Source organism: Mizuhopecten yessoensis, unplaced genomic scaffold (genome assembly GCF_002113885.1).
Source record: "Mizuhopecten yessoensis strain PY_sf001 unplaced genomic scaffold, ASM211388v2 scaffold4823, whole genome shotgun sequence".
Taxonomy (NCBI): domain Eukaryota; kingdom Metazoa; phylum Mollusca; class Bivalvia; order Pectinida; family Pectinidae; genus Mizuhopecten; species Mizuhopecten yessoensis.
In genome coordinates this window covers 514,977-540,338 of record NW_018405739.1, presented here as the reverse complement: position 1 = coordinate 540,338, position 25,362 = coordinate 514,977, and the positions used below count along the sequence as shown (strand labels likewise).

The window sequence follows — 25,362 nt, the reverse complement described above, 5'->3', positions numbered from 1 at the left end:
CTACCAAATAAACTTTACTTTATTATCAGAGTGGATTTTTCCGTTTTATCATAATTTATACAATTATATTGAAGGCCTGTTGTAACGGCGGATCCAGAGTTAGGACTGTGGCGGTTTCCAAGATGTCCGTCAAGTAGGTTTCCAAACTGAGAAAATTAAATATAACTGAGCTTCTCAGTTTTGACAAATATCCCATCTGTAAAACCTTGCGCTTATATAAAAAGTTGTGTCCCATTACGCAATCACACATAACGATAACTTTAAGACGCTGTTTTGATATTTCGTTTACTTCTAGAAACATTATAAACAACCCTTTCGCAATCAGGTTGTGTCAAAGTCTATGATTTTCGTCACATTCCGGATACTTTTGTCTGGACATCTCTTTTTACAAACGCCGACAAAGTCAAGCGTCTCGATGACAGAGATATCAACAATGGCTGTAAGTAGGACGTACCTGAAGTGTAAATTATAAGATATACTGCAACAAATAACACAACATTTGTCTACTATAGTCATTCTTTCTTATATTCATCATAATATGTCCATACAAGACTGCAAAATATATACTGAATATGCCTCGTTTGTGCTGTGTACAGTAACACTGTGTTCACCCCCGCGATCGTTTGGCCTTTTCATATTTTACGTATTTCCTTAAACTTTCGTGTACAAAATTAATGTACTTCGTAGTGTTATTTATTGGATTAAGTTTAAAGAATAGCTCCCTGTTTGGCTCTAAGTTTTTAAAACAACTTTGTGTTTTTATTTCACTTTATTCCCCATTTCAGTATAAAATTGTTACTCAAATGGGTAACTGTTACCCAAATGCAGGATTATTGCCTATATGAGCCGTTGTGCCCAACCTGTTGAAGTTGATAACAGGTTTGCCATCAATATGCGGAAAATTAACAGTACTAATACCAAAGTGAAAATTACTTTTCATCACAAACATAATGTAATGGGTTATTTTGCCTGTTTTTGCTCCGAATTTATGTGATATTATTTCAACATATTCCCAATTTCAGTAATAAGAATAGATTTTTAATGTATACAGTATCAGTCAGTTACCTAAATGGAGGATTATTAATTATCAATACAAAAGGTTGTGAACAACCTGTAAAATCTTGCTTTTAACTTCAGTATTTATATGATCTGTATTTATAGAATTTCAAGTTTCAGGGTGCTTAACATGAACTGTACTGTACATGAATCCATAATGAGTCATTAACTAAATTTCTAAGCCCTATTTCACATTCTGACTAAAGGATGATATATTTTTCAGTCATTAACATTACAAACAGAACCGTCAAGTAGCAAAGGAACTTCATCAAAGAGTGGTCGATTAGATCGGCTGAAAAATTTGGAATTACGCATGGTGAGTATATTATTTAGTAAATGTGTTTATACACACTAACATGAATAGTGTGTGAGTTTGTCAACAGACACAAACAAGTGTTTTTCATAATAACATCTACATATGTAGTATTCTTATCAACATCATCGAAATCCAAAGATTCTGCTCCTGTTATTTATTTTTCCTCATCCTTGGAACATGTCATGGCAAAATCGAAGGCTCAGGCTATGTAATAAATTTCAGGCATAAAAAAACCCCTTATAATTGATGGGCAATAATGCTGCTGTGTTATTCCTCTTATCTTGAATTACATAGATATCACAGGTATGCAGGATTTCTTAAGTGTTCAGACTAGTCAACTGTAATCCTTGGGAAGGTGGCCATGGTACTGGTGTATACATGAACAAAGCCTTCAGTTTCGTCATGACACATTCCAAAGGTGTAGAAATTATATATATATGAGGCTGGAACCTTTGGATTCAAAGATGTTTTCTCTAGTGATGCTATATGATCTGATCTGACCTGTCTTTTCTCTGGAATAGCATGTAGATTTTCATAAAACTTCTCATTTTCAAAGTTTGTGCTGAAAATTACTAATAAGATTGGAATGTGAGTATCAGGATTCCTCTAAAGTTAGTGTGGCTTCTGTTTTTAGAATGAAGCCAGAAAGCTGAACCATAAAGAAGTAGTCGAGGAAGACAGAAGAAATAAACTTCCTACAAATTTCGAACAGAAGAGAAAGCGGGTAGAGTGGGAGGAGGAGGAAGAAAAGAAGAGAAAGGTAACACCTTTAATATATCGGAAATACTAGGACTAATGTGCCCATGTATATGTTAAGAATATTTTGACTTACCATAAAAATATACCTTTCATTTTATTTATTAGGTTATTTTATTTCTGTTACCAAAAAACCAGATTCAGCTTTCAGGAGATCTTTTGAACTAATGACCCCAAGTGCCATACTGTGACATCTGTTTCCCACAAACCCGATTAGCATGGGGCCGCGCCATCCCCTTTTTCTCTGGCGCCATCCCCTTTTAAAGACTGATAAAATCTATGTTGTGTCTGCTAAATACCTGGCAGGAAAAAAGGGCACCTTACCGTAATTAACAGCTGATTAAATGTCCTTTTTGATCTAATGCAAGGCTAAAAAGGCACTTTAAGTAGCAGCTAATTGAAATGTCCCTTTTGGCTTAATGTGCCCTTTTGCTTGCCACTTCTCCGTACCTTTTTTTCCCCTGTTGGAAACACTAACCATTTTATTCATCAAAGTAAAACTTTATGACACAAACATTTTTTTTATTTAGTTATTGACATTTATTAAATACATACATACATACATATAGTGTTGCCCATATCCGTTCCATCCCGATTCAATGTAAACACTTAGCAACTTCATTCTTTGACAGATTTTGGTCAAACTTTATACAAAGGGACAACGCTCCATAAAATGGGGGGGGGGGGGGGGGGGGCATATAGTGTTGCTCATGTCTGTCCCGTCCAGATTCAATGTAAACACTAGCAACTTCATTCTTTGGCAGATTTTGGTCAAACTTTATACAAAGGTCAAGCGTGTGTATACTTCGAACATCGTTGTGTTTCACTATTCCAAGGTCAATGCCAAGATCACTGTTGCTATATATAGAAAATTGTCAACTGAGTCAATTTAAACACTTGGCAACTTCATTCTTTCACAGATTTTGGTCAAACTTTATATACAGGTCAAATATGGGTAAACCTCTGACATCCTTGTGTTTCAGGGTTCCCAGGTCAAGGCCAATGTCACTGTTGCTATATATAGAAAATCATCAACTGATTCAATTTAAACACTTAGCAACTTGATTCTTTCACAGATTTTGGTCAAACTTTATATAAAGGTCAAATATGGGTAAACATCTGACATCCTTGTGTTTCAACTTTCAGGGTTCCCAGGTCAAGGCCAAGGTCACTGTTGCTATATATAGAAAATCATCAACTGATTCAATTTAAACACTTAGCAACAAGGTCAATTATGGGTATACCTCTGACATCCTTGTGTTTCAGAATGGTAATAACATACAGAAAAAACATGAATATTAAAATCAACTTTAAGTGTAGTACATGTACCTTGTGTGTGTGCATGTTTCAGGGTATCAAGATCAAAGTGGTTGTAACTTTTTATAGAACATTGAACTAATTTCACATGGCAGCAGGGGGCATTTATGTCTTACAGACATTTTCTCGTTTTCTTTTATATCGCTTATATTTTAGATTAAGATGAAAATACCACCAATTTCTCTTTACATCCTAAGTAAATTTAGTTTTTGTTTTGCCATATTTTTTAGGTGCAAAATCATTATTTATAAGCCTTTTTCATATTTTTGACATGACTATTTTTTTGTATTCAAAAGTTACTAGCACAAATTAAAGAACATCAAAACCTTCCATTTCCAGGTAATATATATTTACCTGAACCAACATGGATCAGTCTGTACTTGAGTTGTATGATAAAGGAAATAACTTCAAAAACAGTTTATCTTTCTGATTTTAATCACCAGATGGATTTAAATTATGAAAACCTGGACTTACCATTTTCTGCCTACCCTGGTAATATGGTTTTAGTTTGTAAATATAATGAACATTTGTTTGATGAAATGTTACTGCAGGAGACTGAGGCTAAAGGAGAAGACTATGACAGAGTGAAATTGCTAGAAATTGGAGCGGACGAGGCAGAAAAATGGGCACGAAAAAAGAAGCAGAAGAACCCTGATCCAGGATTTTCTGGTTTGTTTGTTTTTTATATGGACGTGTAGCCTGATGTTTTGCTATATTTAGCTATGAAAATACTTCCATTTTATACAAGACAATGAAAGGCTAAGAAAATGCGAACATCGTAGTGGACTCCGTTTCCAACATATTGCTTTTTTTCTTAAAAACACACGTTTGGCTCAGCGGCGATCACCTCGCTATTGGTAACCCACATCTGCATGTGCCATCACAAGTTCAACGCTGTCAAAATGAAAATATATGAAAATATTTTTTAGCTTTTTAGCTGTTTATATGATATCTATTCCGTTGTCACTAACGTGTACTTGTGTACGTAATATTTAAAGTGCTACATACATAAAATTACTTTTTATTACAATTTTAATGATCAACTAAGTTAAAATTGAGGAGGCAAACAATGTGCTGTATGTGGATGTCCGTACACACATGCGGATGCTATGTCTATCTAAATGAGTCTCTGTTTGTACTTATTTGTTAATCTAGCGACTGTGGCCTAAATATTGTAATTTTTATTATTCAATTTATCTGTACAAAATATGATGAACCCCTATATACAACACAGAACAATTATTACAAGTTGAGTCAAATTAACGTAATTGCACTCCACCCCTTTCTTTTTAATATGCATGAGATATATGATTGAAATTGACAAACAAATGCTGTACAATAATTTATACTCAAAATGAGCAGCAATGCAATTATTTTTGCCCTTAGTTATAAAAACTTGAAACATTGTGAATAATGTACTGTTTGTGACATAAGTTTTCTTATATAGTTGCATTAAATATAGAGGTATTAAGAAGTTGATAATTTTTATATTTTTATTCTTTATGCAATCCAAATAATTAAAGAAGTTTACAAATACACAATTTCCATTTGAACCACCTGATCAGATATAATGTGCTAACATGGTCCAGTATTATTTGCTTTGTTCCTGACTTTCATCTGTCCGGTGATGCAGTTGAACATGTGCTGTTTATGGTTTGTTGGGTGGTACAGTTGTACATGTACTGTTTATGGGTTGTCGGGTTGTACAGTTGTACATGCACTGTTTATGGTTTGTCGGTTGGTACAGTTGTACATGTAGTGTTTATGGTTGGTCTGGTGGTACAGTTGTACATGTAGTGTTTATGGTTGGTCTGGTGGTACAGTTGTACATGTACTGTTTATGGTTTGTCGGGTGGTACAGTTGTAACTGTACTGTTTATGGTTTGTCGGGTTGTACAGTTGTACATGTACTGTTTATGGTTTTTCCGGTGGTACAGTTGTACATGTACTGTTTTTGGTTTGTCGGGTGGTACAGTTGTACATGAACTGTTTATGGTTTGTCGGGGGGTACAGTTGTAACTGTACTGTTTATGGTTTGTCCGGTTGTACAGTTGTACATGTACTGTTTATGGGTTGTCCGGTGGGACAGTTATACATGTACTGTTTATGGTTTGTCGGGTGGGACAGTTGTAACTGTACTGTTTATGGTTTGTCCGGTTGTACAGTTGTACATGTACTGTTTATGGGTTGTCCGGTGGGACAGTTATACATGTACTGTTTATGGTTTGTCGGGTGGTACGGTTGTAACTGTACTGTTTATGGTTTGTCGGGTTGTACACTTGTACATGTACTGTTTATGGTTTGTTGGGGGGTACAGTTGTACATGCACTGTTTATGGTTTGTCGGGTGGTAAAGTTGTACATGCACTGTTTATGGTTTGTCGGGTGGTAAAGTTGTACATGCACTGTTTATGGTTTGTCGGGTGGTAAAGTTGTACATGCACTGTTTATGGTTTGTCGGGTGGTACAGTTGTAACTGTTCTGTTTATGGTTTGTCGGGGTGTACAGTTGTACATGTACTGTTTATGGTGTGTCGGCTGGTACAGTTGTACATGTACTGTTTATGGATTGTCGGGTGGTTCAGTTGTACATGTACTGTTTATGGTTTTTCCGGTGGTACAGTTGTACATGTACTGTTTTTGGTTTGTCGGGTGGTACAGTTGTACATGAACTGTTTATGCTTTGTCGGGTGGTACAGTTGTACATGTACTGTTCATGGTTTGTCGGGTGGTACAGTTGTACATGGACTGTTTATGGTTTGTCCGGTGGTACAGTTTTACATGTACTGTTTATGGTTTGTCGGGTGGGACAGTTGTAACTGTACTGTTTATGGTTTGTCGGGTGGGACAGTTGTAACTGTACTGTTTATGGTTTGTCGGGTGGTACGGTTGTAACTGTACTGTTTATGGTTTGTCGGGTGGTACAATTGTACATGTACTGTTCATGGTTTGTCGGGTGGTACAGTTGTACATGGACTGTTTATGGTTTGTCCGGTGGTACAGTTGTCCATGTATTGTTTATGGTTTGTCAGATGGTACAGTTGTACCTCTACTGTTTATGGTGTGTCGGGTGGTACAGGTGTACATGTACTGTTTATGGTTTTTCCGGTGGTACAGTTGTACATGTACTGTTTATGGTTTGTCCGGTGGTACAGTTGTACATGTATTGTTTATGGTTTGTCAGATGGTACAGTTGTACATCTACTGTTTATGGTGTGTCGGGTGGTACAGTTGTACATGTACTGTTTATGGTTTGTCCGGTGGTACAGTTGTACATGTACTGTTTATGGTTTGCAAATAACATGCTTCTTTAACATGCATATTTTCCTTGAAATTGATCTTTATTCATTTCCCTGTTATCTAGCCTGAGGACATTGTTGTTAAATGGAAAATTGGAAGACACATAATCTACATACTAACTTAGGTACCCCCTTGCCCACCTGCTGACATCCATTTGATGTCATACCTGGACACAGGTATAAATTTGTGTCTATCTCAGAGTGCCAACATTTTTCAATTCCGTATAGGGCAACTAGTTTTGATAGGAATTATAGTTTTAGGTCACCTGAGCTTTAGCTCAAGTGACCTATTGCTATTGGTCTTCGTCCGTCGTCTGTTAACATTTAACATTTTCAACTTAAGCTGAAATACCATCTAAGGGATTTCATTGATACTTCATGGGAATGTTACTGACAACTCCCTGACCATGTGTTGTTAATTTTCGGGTCGATCAGAAATCCAATATGGCCGCCACGGCAGCCATTTTGAAAAAACTATTACAAACTTAAAGTAAAGTTCTACTGGGCCGATTTAACTGAAACTTGGTAGGAATGATCAACTCATGGTACTGACAAAGTGATGTTATTTTTCGGGTCGATCAGAAATCCAATATGGCCGTCACGGCAGCCATTTTGAAAAAACTACTACAAACTTAAAGTAAAGTTCTACTAGGCCGATTTAACTGAAACTTGGTAGGAATCATCAACTCATGGTCCTGACAAAGTGTTGTTATTTTTTGGGTCGATCAGAAATCCGAAATGGCCGCCACGGCCGTCATTTTGAAAAACTATTTCAAACTGAAAGTCATGTTCTACTGGGCCGATTTAACTGAAACTTGGTAGGAATGATCAACTCATGGTCCTGACAAAGTGTTGTTATTTTTTGGGTCGATCAGAAATCCGAAATGGCCGCCACGGCCGTCATTTTGAAAAACTATTTCAAACTGAAAGTAATGTTCAAGTTGGCCGATTTAACTGAAACTTGGTAGGAATGATCAACTCATGGTCCTGACAAAGTGTTGTTATTTTTTGGGTCGATCAGAAATCCGAAATGGCCGCCACGGCCGTCATTTTGAAAAACTATTTCAAACTGAAAGTAATGTTCAACTTGGCCGATTTAACTGAAACTTGGTAGGAATGATCAACTCATGATCCTGACAAAGTGTTGTTATTTTTTGCGTCAATCAGAAATTCGATATGGCCACCGTTTTGAAAATATATTTCAAACTTAAAGTCAAGTTCTACTGGGCCCATTTAACTGAAACTCGTAGGAATGATCAACTCATGGTCCTTGCAAAATGGGTTTTTTCAGGTCCATCAAAAATCCAATACGGCCGCCATGGCTGCCATTTTGGAAAAAAACTATTTAAAACTTAAAATCAAGTTCTAATAGGCCGAATTAACTGAAACTCGGTCTAGGAATGATCAACAATGCATTGTCCTGACTAACTTGACTGAAAGTGTCTGCTTAACTTTTTTTTACTCAAATTTTGGTAGGGATGATTGACATCATTATCTCCACTTCATATTTCAACAACAAAAAGTAATACTGTAGGACTCAGGTGACCGTTAGGCCCATGGGCCTCTTGTTTTCTTAAAAAGTGTGTTAGACACACTGGTAAATCTACCTGTAAAACTTACCTGTGGGAACTCAAGTACATGTATTATGCATTTTAAACTGACTTTCCAACTAAAATTAAAGAAAAAATAACCACATTTTTTTATCAATAGCATAGAGAGTATTGCTGTTTAATTCCCTCAAACTTGTGTGTTCGACAAATTTCTCATCAGTGCTCAGAAACTGAACATGCATTGCTACCAGTCTGTATTACCCTCTTCGGAGTCTGTCTGAAAATTCTGGCAAATTTGATATGGCTGGATGTATTTAATATACATAATGTCATCTTCAGCATAATTTGATTCCTCAAAACTAATATTAATTGGCAATCTGATGCTGTATGGCTGTTCTCAATCTCGTCTATTCCTTCCATGGTGGCTACCACAGTCATTGAACTTGTGACATCACAGCCGATAATTAAGGTCTCATTCACTGTGAGTTATGATTGTGCTAATTAGTAGTATAAGGACAGGTGAGAACTGTACATATTACGCGTCAATATCTTGGCATTGGGCTGGCCAATTTTGATTTGGTTTTCAACATTTTTGTTTTCGGATCATATGTAATAACAATATATTAATTTCCATTTTCATTTGGGGTATACATACTTTAAATCTAGCAAGACGTTGTGCAATTATTAACCCTTTCACCCCTAGGTAACTTAAGTAGACTCTACTTTAGTTTTATCTTGATGAGTCTATTGTGGTTCACAGTGGTGAAAGGGTTAATACATGAATGTAATACATTTCAGGAAAATAGGTCAAATCGCTTTCATTATGGCAGAAGTACTAGTGTTGTTTTAGGGTAGATACATATTACCAAAACATGAAACATACTTCAATACTTATTTCAGGGTATGAAGCAGCTACAAGGCGCCAGTATGACAGGCTCACTAAAAGTCTCAAGCCTGACATGGACAACTATAACAGACAAAAGGACAAGCTGTAAGTACTATCAAAGGGGAGATAACTAAATCATGTATATTGTACTGACATAGAATTTGTTAACAAGCTGTAATTTTTTTTTTACATCAAATAAATGCAGGATAATTGATTTAATCAAAACAGCAAAATTAGTAAGGATATACGCAAGAAAAATCAATTCAGTGACTAAAGTAGAAATTACATATTTTTCAACAGAGAAGAAGATTTCTATGCAACAGGGAACACACTGGGGCTTAATCAGCACAAAGATTCTGAGGAGTCTGTTGACAGAATGGTGACTGATCTTGAGAAACAGTAAGTACTGCTTGCATCTGAATTAATGTGACATCACACCAAAGAAGCATGTTTTCCTAGTGACAGCACATGATTGAATTTCCCTGCTCACGTTTGGCTCCTTTCTCCAGAAGCCATAATCAGAAAATTTATTTTGATTATGTTATGATTTGACAAATTTCTTTGATTTTGAGCCAATACTGTGTTCAATTTTGAGTTTGAACATTATTGTTTTCATATTTGTTTGGGAAAACACAAAATATGAATTTAAATCACATTTTTTTCTCTGACCAGGATTAAAAAGCGTGAGAAGTATAGTCGCCGCAGGACATTTGATGAAGATGCAGACATTGATTACATCAATGAACGTAACATGAAATTCAACAAGAAGTTGGAGAGATTCTATGGGACCTACACTGCTGAGATTAAACAGAATCTTGAGAGAGGAACAGCAGTGTGATCAAATGACCCTATGTTTGAAATTATTGATATCTTTTTACAAGTACCATTTCGGGTTTCATTCAAATCATACAATATCCAAAACCTTGTTTATGGTTATTGATGCAGATAACTCATATCCTGGTGAGAGAAGAGTATTCCTTGATTATTGCTACATCAAAGTTCCATATACCGGTACACTCTTAGTGGATGTATGAACACCATTTCAAGTAACAGTTTTAGGTTATGGCCTTATAAACTAAAACATTGCTTAATTATGTATACAAGGAATACCCACAAGTATACAATGGCATGGAAAATGATTTGTAAAGGTAAAGAAAAATAGAGTTATTGTATGTAAAACTGTGACAGATACAGATGGAGAGAGGGAGAGAGAGAGAATACTTTTTAAATATTTATATGCCTAAATTTGTTTGTGTATCATAAGTGTAGAAGACATATTACAGTTTGGCTTGCCAACAAACATTGGGAATTTACATAATTGCTTTTAATTACAAAAAAATGTTTGCTCTATGTCAAGTACATATTTTGTACTGTAATATTGGCGAAAATAGCACTGCCTCAAAAATTGTCATGTTTGCAGTACTATATTATCTGTATTTTTTGTATATAATTCTTAACAACTTTAAAGCAGACATTTCATGCAAATGTACAATGTTATTGTCCAGTAAAAAAATAAAGAATATTCATATTTTGATTTTATTGATTGAAAGATTTATTTGTCCATAATTTTCAGGCATATTTACAGTTGTAGTTTGATAATTAAAAAATACTGAAACAAATACCATGGATTGTATTGAGGTGTTGTATACTCTCATCTCAACTACATCTATAAACGGGGGCCGAGGTGGCCAAGTGGTTAAGATGTCTAACATTCCGCTACCACTAGCCCTCCACCACTGGGTCGCAGGTTCGAGGCCTACGTGGGGCAGTTGCCAGATACTGTCCACAGGTCAGTGGTTTTTCTCCAGGAACTCGGGCTTTCCTCCACCACCAAAACCTGGCACGTCCTTAAATGACCATAGCTGTTAATAGGACGTAAAACACAAACCAAACGAAACCAAACGAAACGTCTATAGACAAAGGATATATCTGTTCTTCATTCAATCCTTCAATTTAAATTGATGTTTTAAGGAAATCTGTCACAGCTGTGAGTCGCACCACATGAACTGCTGCAATAAGTGATATCTACACTGACATAATGCACCCGAAACGAGATTGCTCAACACAGTACTACTATAACTCTGAGTTTTTGTATGATCCTGCTACTTGTTACGAAAAGTGACATTTAACTTGTTTTTATGCATATTAAAAAACTTAAATTTATTGGAGTAGGAAAACAAATACTAGTCAAAATATATACTGATCACCTGTGTTCACAAAGGGACCATATAAACTATCCTTTGATGAATCAAAACGTTGCCCATTCATTTTCACCAGAACAAATTCGGAACGCAAAACAATCCACTAAACAGGATATTCCAATCTCTATAAACTGTCATTGCCTATAATCACATATTTACTTGTAATAAGCTGACTTTTTGGCCTTTTTTTGGAAAGACCACAGCTTAATGATAATGATAAATTTGAGACAAAGTGGCCCTTTTGACAATCTGATTAAAAACATGTTACATGACTTCGTTAACTTCGTACTACGCCTGAACGGAGCCATGTAACAGATGATTTTAATCAGATTGCCATATTGAGAGACTAAAATTGCATGCTTACTAGGTGAAATTGCTAAGAGACAATTGTTTATGATGTCGCAATATCATATGACGTCCGATCAATTAAAAAAAACCTATAACATTTTACCCTTTTGTTGTGTAGAACTTGCAACGTATGCCGATGGATATCATATAGTTCACAGTTAAGTCAATATTTCTATCTTTCACAACCGATTTAGATAGTTTTGAGTATAAGAAAAATCTGCCGTACTTGCGAGTTATATATAAAACTCAACGGGAAACCATTCAACAACTTCATTAACTGATTGATAAAGGTCCCCAAGCAAGTCCGTCAACAAGTTTCTACATATCTTCTGGAACACTTTGGATATAGATTTCACTGTTTTGATCTTCAACACTGACGAAATGACCACATGGTGGAGGAAACGATTCATTGTTAAAAAATGTAAAACTAAAATAATTTTTAGCTGTCCAGCAAACGGACAAAGTTCTGAGTAAAAACGTAACAAATAACTAAAATATTTTAATTGTACAAGTATTATAGAATTCTTTTCGTAGATGTTAATAAAACAACATTTTTTGGGAAAGCAAATGGAGACTCAAAATCTGAATAAGTGACATTCGGCGACAGACAGCTTTTGAAAGTTCACTTCTTAAAAATGATAAATAGTAAGTACATGTTATAATGATAGTAGAGATATAGATATAAAAAAATAAATAATATTAATATGAAATTAATAAGTTATTTTGTGATAACCTATTGTTATGATTTGCAATACAACACGAGGGTTGCAACAAATGACAGTCGGCCAATCAGGCAGCATGAACTGGAGCTGGCCAACACAGACAAATTAACCGTTCACTTTTGCGATTATCATACCAACATGTGAACCCACATAAATAGTTAAATAAATAAAATATCTACTGCTCTGTAATTCAACAACTCTCTACTCTAGTACAAACACCAACGTTGGACCAAAAACTCCACCGGGCGATAGTCAAGTAAACAAAACGCTATATATACTGATCTTCTTTTAAACTTACCGTAAACATGTGTTTGATGTGGAAATAGACACGAATCCTAAAATCTTTGGATGAATACTATTTTGTGTTCTTAGCAAATTTTACTGTTGCATTGTTTCTGAATTGTTTTAATCTAAAGACCCGGAATAAATCTGTCTAACATTGATGACACATTGAGATGAATGAATGATTTTTTGGCCTGGTGATTTCCCAATTTTCCCGTGTTCAAATGATGTGTCAACACCTTGTCTTATATTCCTGTGCCCTTTCGCTCTATTTTGTTGTATGTATGATACTTAATTATCCGCTGATTGATTCAAATTTTACCTAAAATTAATGAAAGGATACAATATGGGTACAAACAAGTAGTGAGCTTGGAGTACCTGCATAATATTCTTTTTACAAATTTGGTACTCGGGATAGATATTGGGTGTTGTACATGTGCGCTTCATAGGAACAGTGTTCATCATGAAGGTTTTGTCTTTGATAGCCAAGATATTCTTCTTCCAGTTAAATTAATTATTGAAGTATGTTTTTTCATTGTTGGTAAATTTGCATGGTTGTATTCCTCAGTTCAACTAACATTGGGTGATATCGCCGTCCAGGCTATCAAAAAGTGGATTTTAGTATTATTTCATTGCAGGCATAGTTGCATTTGTGTTTTTCTAAGATCGGCTAAGATAGTGTGATAATCTTTTAACATCCTAAGTATTGGTTTCATTAAAGGCTTCTCACAAAGTCGTAGTCGTGAATATTTTCTAAACAGAATATTTAAATTAAGTGTCCGATAACAGTTTGTCCTACTTAAAGACTTGCTATCCTCGTCGTTGACCAAGTGGAACCGGTGAAGAACTTGTATACTACATCGCAGTGACTGTTGGTTCCTGAAATTTTCAAAAACAACATTTAGTTTTAATGTATTTTATTTAAAGTATATGCCTAGCATTTAACAAATTCTAGTTCTGCACCTTCAGTATGTAACACGATATAGGTAAACATGAATACTTCTATTTGTTCTGGCATTGTACAGAAAGTTTGTTTTGATCAAACGAATTAGTAAAGTATTTAGGACTTGTAATAACGACAATGACAGTAGTTAAATGATTGCATCAATCAAATAGTTTTCTTGTACATTCTATATGAAGCAACATCATCACAACAAATACGGAGGGGACACTCGTATTTTACCGGAAAGCCGGGTAACGATCGTGAAAACACAATTAGTTGTGGTTGTCACAGAGACTGGTAATGATTATGGTGTGACCATTATTGTCATACAACAAGATGACGTTCGAGGAGTCTGGTCGCTTAATTTCGAGTTTTCGTTTGAAGACAGTTTTTGGTTTAACGAAACTTTCGTTTACACCTTTCAGAGCTCAAAGACTTATTATTTTCAAAGAACATGCAAGCGTGTGGATACATTCCACATGTGAAATTCTGCATGCGGGGGTATAGTGTTGAATATTTCAACGTAATTACTTACTTAAAGGTTATAGTCTTCTTTCTTAATTTCAACTGTTATATTAGCATACAGTTTTTCTTCTTTCTTGTGTAACACTCTATACTTTAGAGTGTTAAGCCCATCATTTTTGATCCGCCGAGTGGTGTTTCTCAATAATTGGAATCTGAAGATAGAAATATTAATAGAAATCAAATTCCAAGGTTCATCAAATTGTACCTCGCCTTGGCCTGCATAGTCAATATATAAAACAACAACATTACCTTCTTCCGTTTATATTTTATTGAATGATCGCATAGATAGCACAACATGTATAAAAATTAAATGCAGCATTTGAACAAAATCGAAAGCTATTTTTTATTCCTCAATGACTTTCTTTAGAATATCTTCTCACTTGTGGTATTTATGAAAATCTCTTTGATATTTGAAAATATTCCATAAAGCTTTATCACATAATTATATAATGCAGTGAATATTAACCCATGCAATATGACCTTTCAGTCCTGTGATTGGTTGTAAGTTTCAATTGTAACGTCACGCCTATGATAAGTTCATGACGTCACAGACTTACGCACTGGAGTAGAAATGGCGGCTTTTAACATTTCAAGTTTGCATGCAAATTGTCGTTTTACACCAATAAATACCACAAATCTTGATTATGTCATAAAAAGAATCTTGTACTCGTTTTCATTTCATATGAAATTACTTTTAATCAATCAAATCAATCAATCAATCTACCGCATCGCTAGTCAACTCATGAAATCAGTATTTGACAGATTTACAAACAATATTTCAAGTCACCTCTGCGGTAAGCTCAATTGAACCAAGAAGTCTTAGACATAAAACAGAATATCTTTTGTTTGTCCTCTAGCAAATTTTAAAAAACCCATACAAAATTAAATAAAACCGGTCCCGCGACTAGCTAGTTTATTGGTACATTCGCCGGGCAGGTTTTTGAAAGACCATTGATCTGTTGGAAATCATCCAATAATTCATGCTTATTAATCAATGAAAAGTGTCGTTATAACGCAAACGTGGTAGATTTACCAGTACCGCCATCCTTCGGAGATTTGATGACACAAATGTTTATTTACCATTAACACCTACCTTTTTAGTGACAAAAACGTGTAAATTTGGTGACACAACCATGTATCTAACAGTTATGCATACCTTTCAAGATTCGGTGACACAAACATGTATCTAACAGTTATGCCTACCTTTCAGGATTTGGTGACACAACCATGTATCTAACAGTTATGCCTACCTTTCAGGATTTGGTGACACAAACATGTATCTAACAGCTATGCCTACCTTATGGGATTTGGTGACACAACCATGTATCTAACAGTTAGTCTACCTTATGGGATTTGGTGACACAACCATGTATTTAACAGTTATGCCTACCTTTCGGGATTTGGTGACACAAACATGTATCTAACAGTTATGCCTACCTTATGGGATTTGGTGACACAACCATGTATTTAATAGTTATGCCTAACTTACAGGATTTTGTGACACAACCATGTATTTAACAGTTATGCCTAGCTTTCGTGATTTGGTGACACAACCATGTATTTAACAGTTATGCCTACATTTCGGGATTTGGTGACACAACCATGTATTTAACATTTATGCCTACATTTCGGGATTTGGTGACACAAACATGTATCTAACAGTTATGCCTACCTTATGGGATTTGGTGACCCAACCATGTATCTAACAGTTATGCCTACCTTTCAGGATTCGGTGACACAACCATGTATCTAACCGTTATGCCTACCTTTCAGGATTTGGTGACACAAACATGTATTTAACAGTTATGCCTACCTTTCGGGATTTGGTGACACAAACATGTATCTAACAGTTATGCCTACCTTTCAGGATTTGGTGACACAAACATGTATTTAACAGTTATGCCTACCGTTCGGGATTTGGTGACACAACCATGTATTTAACAGTTATGCCTACCTTATAGGATTTGGTGACCCAACCATGTATTTAAAATTTATGCGTACCTTATGGGATTTTGTGACACAACCATTTATCTAACAGTTATGCCTAACTTATAGGATTTTGTGACAGAACCATGTATTTAACAGTTATGCGCACCTTATAGGATCTTGTGACACAACCATGTATTTAACAGTTATGCCTACCTTATGGGATTTTGTGACAGAACCATGTTTCTAACAGTTATGCCTACCTTATAGGATTTTATGACACAACCATGTATTTAACACTTATGCCTACCTTTCGGGATTTGGTGACACAACCATGTATTTAACAGTTATGCCTACCTTGCGGGATTTGGTGACACAACCATGTATCTAACAGTTATGCCTACCTTATGGGATTTGGTGATACAACCATGTATGTAACAGTTATGCCTACCTTATGGGATTTGGTGACACAACCATGTATTTAACAGTTATGCCTACCTTACAGGATTTTGTGACACAACCATGTATTTAACAGTTATGCCTACCTTTCGTGATTTGGTGACACAACCATGTATTTAACAGTTATGCCTACCTTTCGTGATTTGGTGACAAAACCATGTATTTAACAGTTATGCCTACATTTCGGGATTCGGTGACACAACCATGTATTTAACAGTTATGCCTACCTTTCGTGATTTGATGACAAAACCATGTATTTAACAGTTATGCCTACCTTATGGGATTTGGTGATACAACCATGTATGTAACAGTTATGCCTACCTTATGGGATTCGGTGACACAATCATGTATCTAACAGTTATGGCTACCTTTCGGGATTTGGTGACCCAACCATGCATTAACAGTTATGCCTACCTTATGGGATTTGGTGATACAACCATGTATGTAACAGTTATGCCTACCTTATGGGATTCGGTGACACAATCATGTATCTAACAGTTATGGCTACCTTTCGGGATTTGGTGACCCAACCATGCATTAACAGTTATGCCTACCTTATGGGATTTGGTGACACAACCATGTATTTAACAGTTTTTGGTGACACCAACATGTATTTAACAGTTATGCCTACCTTATATGATCTTGTGACACAACCATGTATCTAACAGTTATGCCTACCTTTCGGGATTTGGTGAGACAACCTTGTATTTAACAGTTATGCTACCTTTCGGGTTTTGTAGAGACAACCTTGTATTAAACAGTTATGCGTACCTTATCGGATTTGGTGACACAAACATGTATTTAACAGTTATGGGTACCTTATGGGATTTGGTGACACAAACATGTAATTAACAGTTATGCCTTCCTTCGGGATTTGGTGACACAACCATGTATCTAACAGTTATGCCTACCTTTCGGGATTTGGTGAGACAACCTTGTATTTAACAGTTATGCGTACCTTATCGGATTTGGTGACACAAACATGTATTTAACAGTTATGCCTACCTTTCGGGTTTTGGTGAGACAACCTTGTATTTAACAGTTATGCGTACCTTTCGGGTTTTGGTGTGACAACCTTGTAGTTAACAGTTATGCGTACCTTATGGGATTTGGTGACACAAACATGTATTCAACAGTTATGCCTACCTTATGGGATTTGGTGACACAAACATGTATCTAACAGTTATGCCTACCTTTCGGGATTTGGTGACGCAACCATGCATTAACAGTTATGCCTACCTTTCGTGATTTGGTGACACAACCATGTATCTAACAGTTATGCTACCTTTCGGGATCTGGTGAGACAACCTTGCGTTTAACAGTTATGCGTACCTTATCGGATTTGGTGACACAACCATGTGGTGACACAACCATGTATCTAACAGTTATGCTGCCTTTCGGGATCTGGTGAGACAACCTTGCGTTTAACAGTTATGCGCACCTTATCGGATTTGGTGACACCAACATGTATTTAACAGTTATGCCTACCTTTCGGGATTTGGTGACACAACCATGCATTAACAGTTATGCCTACCTTTCGTGATTTGGTGACACAACCATGTATTTAACGTACCTTATGGGATTTGGTGACACAAACATGGAATTAACAGTTATGCGTACCTGATGGGATTTGGTGACACAACCATGTATTTAACATTTATGCTACCTTTTGGGTTTTGGTGAGACAACCTTGTATTTAACAGTTATGCGTACCTTATCGGATTTGGTGACACAACCATGTATTTAACAGTTATGCTATGCCTACCTTTTGGGATTTGGTGAAACAACCATGTATCTAACTGTTATGCTATGCCTACCTTTTGGGATTTGGTGACACAAACATGTATCTAACAGTTATTCTATGCCTACCTTATTGGATTTGGTGACACAATTAAGTATCTAACAGTTATTCTATGCCTACCTTTTGGGATTTGGTGACACAAACATGTATATAACAGTTATGCCTACCTTTCGGGATTTGGTGACTCAACCATGCATTAACAGTTATGCCTACCTTTCGTGATTTGGTGACACAACCATGTATCTAACAGTTATGCTACCTTTCGGGATCTGGTGAGACAACCTTGTATTTAACAGTTATGCGTACCTTATCGGATTTGGTGACACAAACATGTATTTAACAGTTATAGGTACCTCATGGGATTTGGTGACAGAAACATGTAATTAACAGTTATGCGTATCTGATGGGATTTGGTGACACAAACATGTATCTAACAGTTATGCCTACCTTATGGGATATCGGATTTTGTGACACAAACATGTATTAAACAGTTATGCCTACCTTATGGGATATTGTGACACAACCATGTACCTAACAGTTATGCCTACCTTTCGGGATTTGGTGACGCAACCATGTATTTAACAGTTATGTCTTTCTTATGGGATTTGGTGACACAAACATGTATCTAATAGTTATGCCTACCTTTCGGGATTTGGTGACACAACCATGTATTTAACAGTTATGCCTACCTTTCGGGTTTTGGTGAGACAACCTTGTATTTAACAGTTATGCGTACCTTATCGGATTTTGTGACACAAACATGTATTTAACAGTTATGCCTACCTTATGGGATATTGTGACACAACCATGTATTTAACAGTTATGCCTACCTTTCGGGATTTGGTGACACAACCATGTATTTAACAGTTATGTCTTTCTTATGGGATTTGGTGACACAAACATGTATCTAACAGTTATGCCTGCCTTATGGGATTTGGTGACACAACCATGTATCTAATAGTATACAGTTGTTTCATGCCTTATCAGTCAACAGTCAAAACTATTTTCCCGAGGAGTTGGAACCCACCAGATGAACTTTTTCCCGAGGCCGCAGGCCGAGGGAAACAGTTCATTTGGGGGGTCCCAACTCCGAGGGAAAATGGTTTTGACTGTTGACTGCTAAGGCATGAAACAACTGTTTTGTTACTTGACCAATGAAAAACCAAAAATTTCTATGTCGAATGTGATGTTTAGATCTACCGACATACAACCGTCAACAATCCAGTACCAAAAACGCTTGGTCATCGGGGTGCTTGTAATTATAGGTGCGTTCGATTACCTAACATGTGACCAGTCAACAGTTGCACGTGACCAGTCAACAGTTTTACGGTAGCACACATTAGCTAGAGTTCGTTTGGTGAATTATTTTGGAAACAGTCGAAATTGATTAATATGCATTTATATAGCGAGTCAGGTAACAATTATGCTACCTTATAGGATTTGGTGACACAACCATGTATCTAACAGTTATGCCTACCTTTCAGGATTCGGTGGCACAACCATGTATTTAACAGTTATGCCTACCTTATGGGATATTGTGACACAACCATGTATTTAACAGTTATGCCTACCTTATGGGATATTGTGACACAACCATGTATTTAACAGTTATGCCTACCTTATGGGATATTGTGACACAACCATGTATTTAACAGTTATGCCTACCTTATGGGATATTGTGACACAACCATGTATTTAACAGTTATGCCTACCTTATGGGATATTGTGACACAACCATGTATTTAACAGTTATGCCTACCTTTCGGGATTTGGTGACACAACCATGCATTAACAGTTATGCCTACCTTATAGGATTTGGTGACACAACCATGTATTTAACAGTTAAGTCTACCTTATGGGATTTGGTGACACAAACATGTATCTAACAGTTATGTCTACCTTATGGGATTTGGTGACACAACCTGTATCTAACAGTTATGCCTACCTTATCGGATTTGGTGACACAAACATGTATTTAACAGTTATGGGTACCTTATGGGATTTGGTGACACAAACATGGAATTAACAGTTATGCGTACCTGATGGGATTTGGTGACACAACCATGTATTTAACAGTTATGCTACCTTTCGGGTTTTGGTGAGACAACCTTGTATTTAAGAGTTATGCGTACCTTATCGGATTTGGTAACACAACCATGTATTTAACAGTTATGCCTACCTTATGGGATTTGGTGACACAACCATGTATCTAACTTTTGGTGAGACAACCTTGTATTTAAGAGTTATGCGTACCTTATCGGATTTGGTAACACAACCATGTATTTAACAGTTATGCCTCCCTTATGGGATTTGGTGACACAAACATGTATCTAACAGTTATGCCTACCTTTCGGGATTTGGTGACACAACCATGTATCTAACAGTTATGCTAACTTTCGGGATTTGGTGAGACAACCTTGTATTTAACAGTTATGCTACCTTTCGGGTTTTGGTGAGACAATCTTGTAGTTAACAGTTATGCGTACCTTATGGGATTTGGAAACACAAACATGTATTTAACAGTTATGCCTACCTTATGGGATTTGGTGACACAACCATGTATCTAACAGTTATGCCTACCTTTCGGGATTTGGTGACACAACCATGCATTAACAGTTATGCCTACCTTTCGTGATTTGGTGACACAACCATGTATCTAACAGTTATGCCTACCGTATGGGATTTTGGTGACACAACCATGTATTTAACAGTTATGCCTACCTTTCGGGATTTTGTGACACAGCCATGTATCTAACAGTTATGCCTACCTGATGGGATTCGGTGACGCAACCATGTATCTAACAGTTATGCCTACCTTATGGGATTTGGTGACACAACAATGTATCTAAAAGTTATGCCTACCTTATAGGATTTTGTGACACAAACATGTATCCAACAGTTATGCCTACCTTTCGGGATTTGGTGACACAACCATGTATCTAACAGTTATGCCTACCGTATGGGATTTTGGTGACACAACCATGTATTTAACAGTTATGCCTACCTTTCGGGATTTGGTGACACAACCATGCATTAACAGTTATGCCTACCTTATGGGATTTGGTGACACAACAATGTATCTAACAGTTATGCCTACCTTATAGGATTTTGTGACACAAACATGTATCTAACAGTTATGCCTACCTTTCGGGATTTGGTGACACAACCATGTATCTAACAGTTATGCTACCTTTCGGGTTTTGGTGAGACAACCTTGTATTTAACAGTTATGCCTACCTTTTGGGATTTGTTGACACAAACATGTATCTAACAGATATGGGTACCTTATGGGATTTGGTGACACAAACATGGAATTAACAGTTATGCGTACCTGATGGGATTTGGTGACACAACCATGTATTTAACAGTTAGGATACCTTTCGGGTTTTGGTGAGACAACCTTGTATTTAACAGTTATGCGTACCTTATCGGATTTGGTGACACAACCATGTATTTAACAGTTATGCCTACCTTATGGGATTTGGTGACACAAACATGTAATTAACAGTTATGCGTACCTGATTGGATTTGGTGAGACAACCATGTATCTAACTGTTATGCTATTCCTACCTTTTGGGATTTGGTAACACAAACATGTATCTGACAGTTATTCTATTCCTACCTTATTGGATTTGGTGACACAAATAAGTATCTAACAGTTATTCTATGCCTACCTTTTGGGATTTGTTGACACAAACATGTATCTAACAGTTATGCCTACCTTTCGGGATTTGGTGACACAACCATGCATTAACAGTTATGCCTACCTTATGGGATTTGGTGACACAAACATGTATCTAACAGTTATGCTTACCTTTTGGGATTTGGTGACACAAACATGTATTTAACAGTTATGCTTACCTTTTGGGATTTGGTGACATAAACATGTATCTAACAGTTATGCTTACCTTTTGGGATTTGGTGACACAAACATGTATTTAACAGCTATGCTATGCCTACCTTTTGGGATTTGGTGACACAAACATGTATCTAACAGTTATGCTTACCTTATGGGATTTGGTGACACAACCATGTATCTAACAGTTATGCCTACCTTTTGGGATTTGGTGCATTAGAACGTTCATGGAGATGCTTTATCATTCTGTAACGTGCTATCGCTATGCTTTGCCTTTCAACAATTAACTTGGCGTTACGGATTCTGAAAACAACTTTCTTTGTTAGGTTATCAAATAATAAGAAAAAGAAAAGAAACGAGTCATGTATAACTAACCGAGAATTCAATAATTAAATAAGACTTAATGTAGTAAGCTAGTTCGATTACGAAATTTAACTTAACAATTATTCAGAAAAGAACTGATACAGTTAGTACCATTACATTAATTACAGGAACACAAACACGGACTCGTGGGGATTTAACTGAACAAAACTTGTTGTTTACCACAATACAAAAGTAATAGTCAATCTTATTAGAATATCATGTTCGGAATCAGGAAGAATTATTGGTAAGGTATCGAAACAACTGATATTTAACGAAAAGAAAACATTTTTTTAATCACCTCCACCAAGTAAACTGTTCCAAAAACGCTTTTGTCTTGATACATCCTTAACTATGATAATCCTACGCTAAATAATGTTTAGTCTTAATTTCCTTATATTATCTAAATATAAGATATAAATAGAAAGTAAAAATATTAACATGTGCGTTTGTGAGACACTTTATTTTGGTATGATACCGAATGTGGTGATGGTGGAAATTTTAGAATCAACTGTAAGTATAAAACGTTTGTTTAATCAGCGAATGGCATAATTTTTTGTTAATGGTTTACGGATATCAAACAGATAAAAAGTAACTGATAGGCATTGTATGATCGTATTCAATGGTAAGAAAGAGGATATAGAATATCAAGTCTGAACTTTAATTATTAAATGAGAAAATGATGAAACGCAACAGCATTTAGCAGTTTGTTTTGTCTGGTAATAAAATTAACTGACAAAGTAACATACCTGATACCTAAATCGTCATCTTCTCCTCCCCATCCAAAGTACAAATTAGAAAATCCGTTGATCTTTTCAAAAGCAGCTCTGGGCAACTGAGTCACTCCACCGATAAGGTTTGGAAAGACTATTCTGAAAGCGATATATAAAAAACGGAGTTTAATTCATGACATGCTATGTGTTGCGCGGATCAAATATCTGAACACACAGGGCTTATTTGGTGGTTTCATTAGAAATTAGATTACATGGATATGTAAGATAGGACTACTCGAGGAAGCGAATAAGACAGGTTTCATAGAAAATGATATTCATGGGAATGACTGACAACTATCCAACAATAATCCAATGGACGATTAATAGCGGTTGGCTCATTATATTATTAAATCATATATGATAAATCATGGAAACGGCTCACATGTGCGTTTTGGTGCGTAAGGTGATTCGTGGAGACGGCTCACCACTGAAAGGTAATTCGTGGAAACGACTCACAACTGTAAGGATATTCGTGGAGACGGCTCACAACTGTAAGGTAATTCGAAGAGACGGCTCACAACTGTAAGGTAATTCGTGGAGACGGCTCCCATTTATATATATACAAATCGTAGAGACGATTCACAACTGTATGGTAATTCGTGGAGACGGCTCACAACTGTAAGGATATTCGTGGATACGGCTCACCACTGTAAGGTAATTCGAAGAGACGGCTCACAACTGTAAGGTAATTCGTGGAGACGGCTCCAAATAAAATGATAATTCGTGGAGACGGCTCACAACTGTAAGTTAATTCGTGGAGACGGCTCCCATTTATATATATATAAATCGTAGAGACGATTCACAACTGTATGGTAATTTGTGGAGACGGCTCCCGACTGTAAGGTAATTCGTGGAGAATGCTCCCAATGATATGATAAATCATGGAAACAGCTCACAATTGTATTGTATTTCGTTGATACGGCTCGCCACTGTGAGGTAATCCGTGGAGAATGCCCCCCTATCCTATGATAAATCATGGAAACGGCTCACAACTGTAAGGTAATTCACGAGGACAGATTACTACTATACAATAATTCATTGGTTAAGACAACCAATGACTACTGTCTTTGAGATGAAATAAAACACTTTTTCGATTTTCTATAGACATGTACTTACCTATAATTAAACTTGTCGATTGCAACAGACAGGTGGCGTACGTTTGTTCCACACCCGTAGTAGATGCGGTCATCCTCAGGAATGAGATCGACGTCATGGAAAACAAAACACGTGTAATTGTATGTTTTTATAGCCTCGGCATATCCAATGTTCATCAGCATCCCCCTGTTAAAAGTGTTGCTTCCAGCCTGCAAAATACCATTTCCTTGTCATTACACATTGTCGTTCTCATCTAACAAACGACATATAAGTTGTAGTATCACACAAGGTATTGTTTTCTATAACACTAAGCCTTATTCCCAGCCTGCAAAATACTGTATCGTTTTTATAACATTTCGTGTTGCTCCCAACCTGCAAAATACTTTATCACAGATTTACATTTTCACGCTTTATCAACTTTGTTCAGGTGCATTTCGTTTTCGGCACTGAAGGGCGCTCTTGTGTGATTAGCTCTATTTGTATAAAACACAGCGACTGNAAAATTTATTGTTCAGATCTTAGAAACAAAGGGATTGGGCAACAGACAAAGCGGTGGAGGTCTTCTTATATTTCTCATTAATAACATGACGAAGTCCATATTGCATATTTCAATCAGGATATTTAAACTAAGATCTTGTTAAACCCCTTAGGCCAAAATAATGTAACGATCCAGGGATGATTAGGGAATTAGAAGTCAATTTATTCTGTGCTGAAGAGAATCAGGTGAGATTCAAGGATAATCCTACGAAGAAACAGACCGCCATACTTACGAGTCGCATGTTCGGAATTAACACAGACATGACAAGAAAATGCATCATATATATAGTTACCAGAGACTTGAATCTTCACAGTTCGATGTCATATTCCTTTTATTTTTATTTTGGAACTGTTAT

The 25,362-nt window shown here is 36.3% G+C and overlaps 2 protein-coding genes across 2 annotated transcripts in view; one reads left to right on the top strand and one right to left on the bottom strand.

The window, feature by feature from the left end:
• The first annotated feature begins 370 nt into the window (after positions 1-370).
• LOC110449813 (pre-mRNA-splicing factor SYF2-like) lies at positions 371-10,721 on the top strand. The gene is made up of 7 exons (XM_021496910.1): positions 371-439; positions 1,280-1,372; positions 2,007-2,132; positions 3,997-4,114; positions 9,193-9,283; positions 9,479-9,577; positions 9,851-10,721. The coding sequence occupies exons 1-7, from the start codon at positions 416-418 to the stop codon at positions 10,014-10,016; spliced, it is 717 nt and encodes a 238-aa protein (XP_021352585.1). The 5' UTR covers positions 371-415; the 3' UTR covers positions 10,017-10,721.
• Positions 10,722-12,515: 1,794 nt separating this feature from the next.
• Positions 12,516-25,362, bottom strand: part of LOC110449842 (beta-1,4-N-acetylgalactosaminyltransferase bre-4-like) — a 43,843-nt gene continuing 30,996 nt past the window's right edge. The window contains exons 3-7 of the mRNA XM_021496967.1: positions 24,491-24,678; positions 23,351-23,473; positions 22,440-22,544; positions 14,210-14,351; positions 12,516-13,610 (exon numbers count right to left, since the gene is read on the bottom strand). Coding sequence (XP_021352642.1) covers positions 14,210-14,351; positions 22,440-22,544; positions 23,351-23,473; positions 24,491-24,678 — 558 coding nt within the window. The 3' untranslated portion in view covers positions 12,516-13,610. The remainder of the gene's footprint in view (positions 13,611-14,209; positions 14,352-22,439; positions 22,545-23,350; positions 23,474-24,490; positions 24,679-25,362) is intronic.

Coding starts and splice junctions, on each gene's coding strand:
- LOC110449813 (XM_021496910.1), top strand. CDS start 416: ATGACAGAGATATCAACAATGGCT. Junction 4,115..9,192: donor CCCTGATCCAGGATTTTCTG/GTTTGTTTGTTT, acceptor TACTTATTTCAG/GGTATGAAGCAGCTACAAGG. Junction 9,578..9,850: donor GTGACTGATCTTGAGAAACA/GTAAGTACTGCT, acceptor TTCTCTGACCAG/GATTAAAAAGCGTGAGAAGT.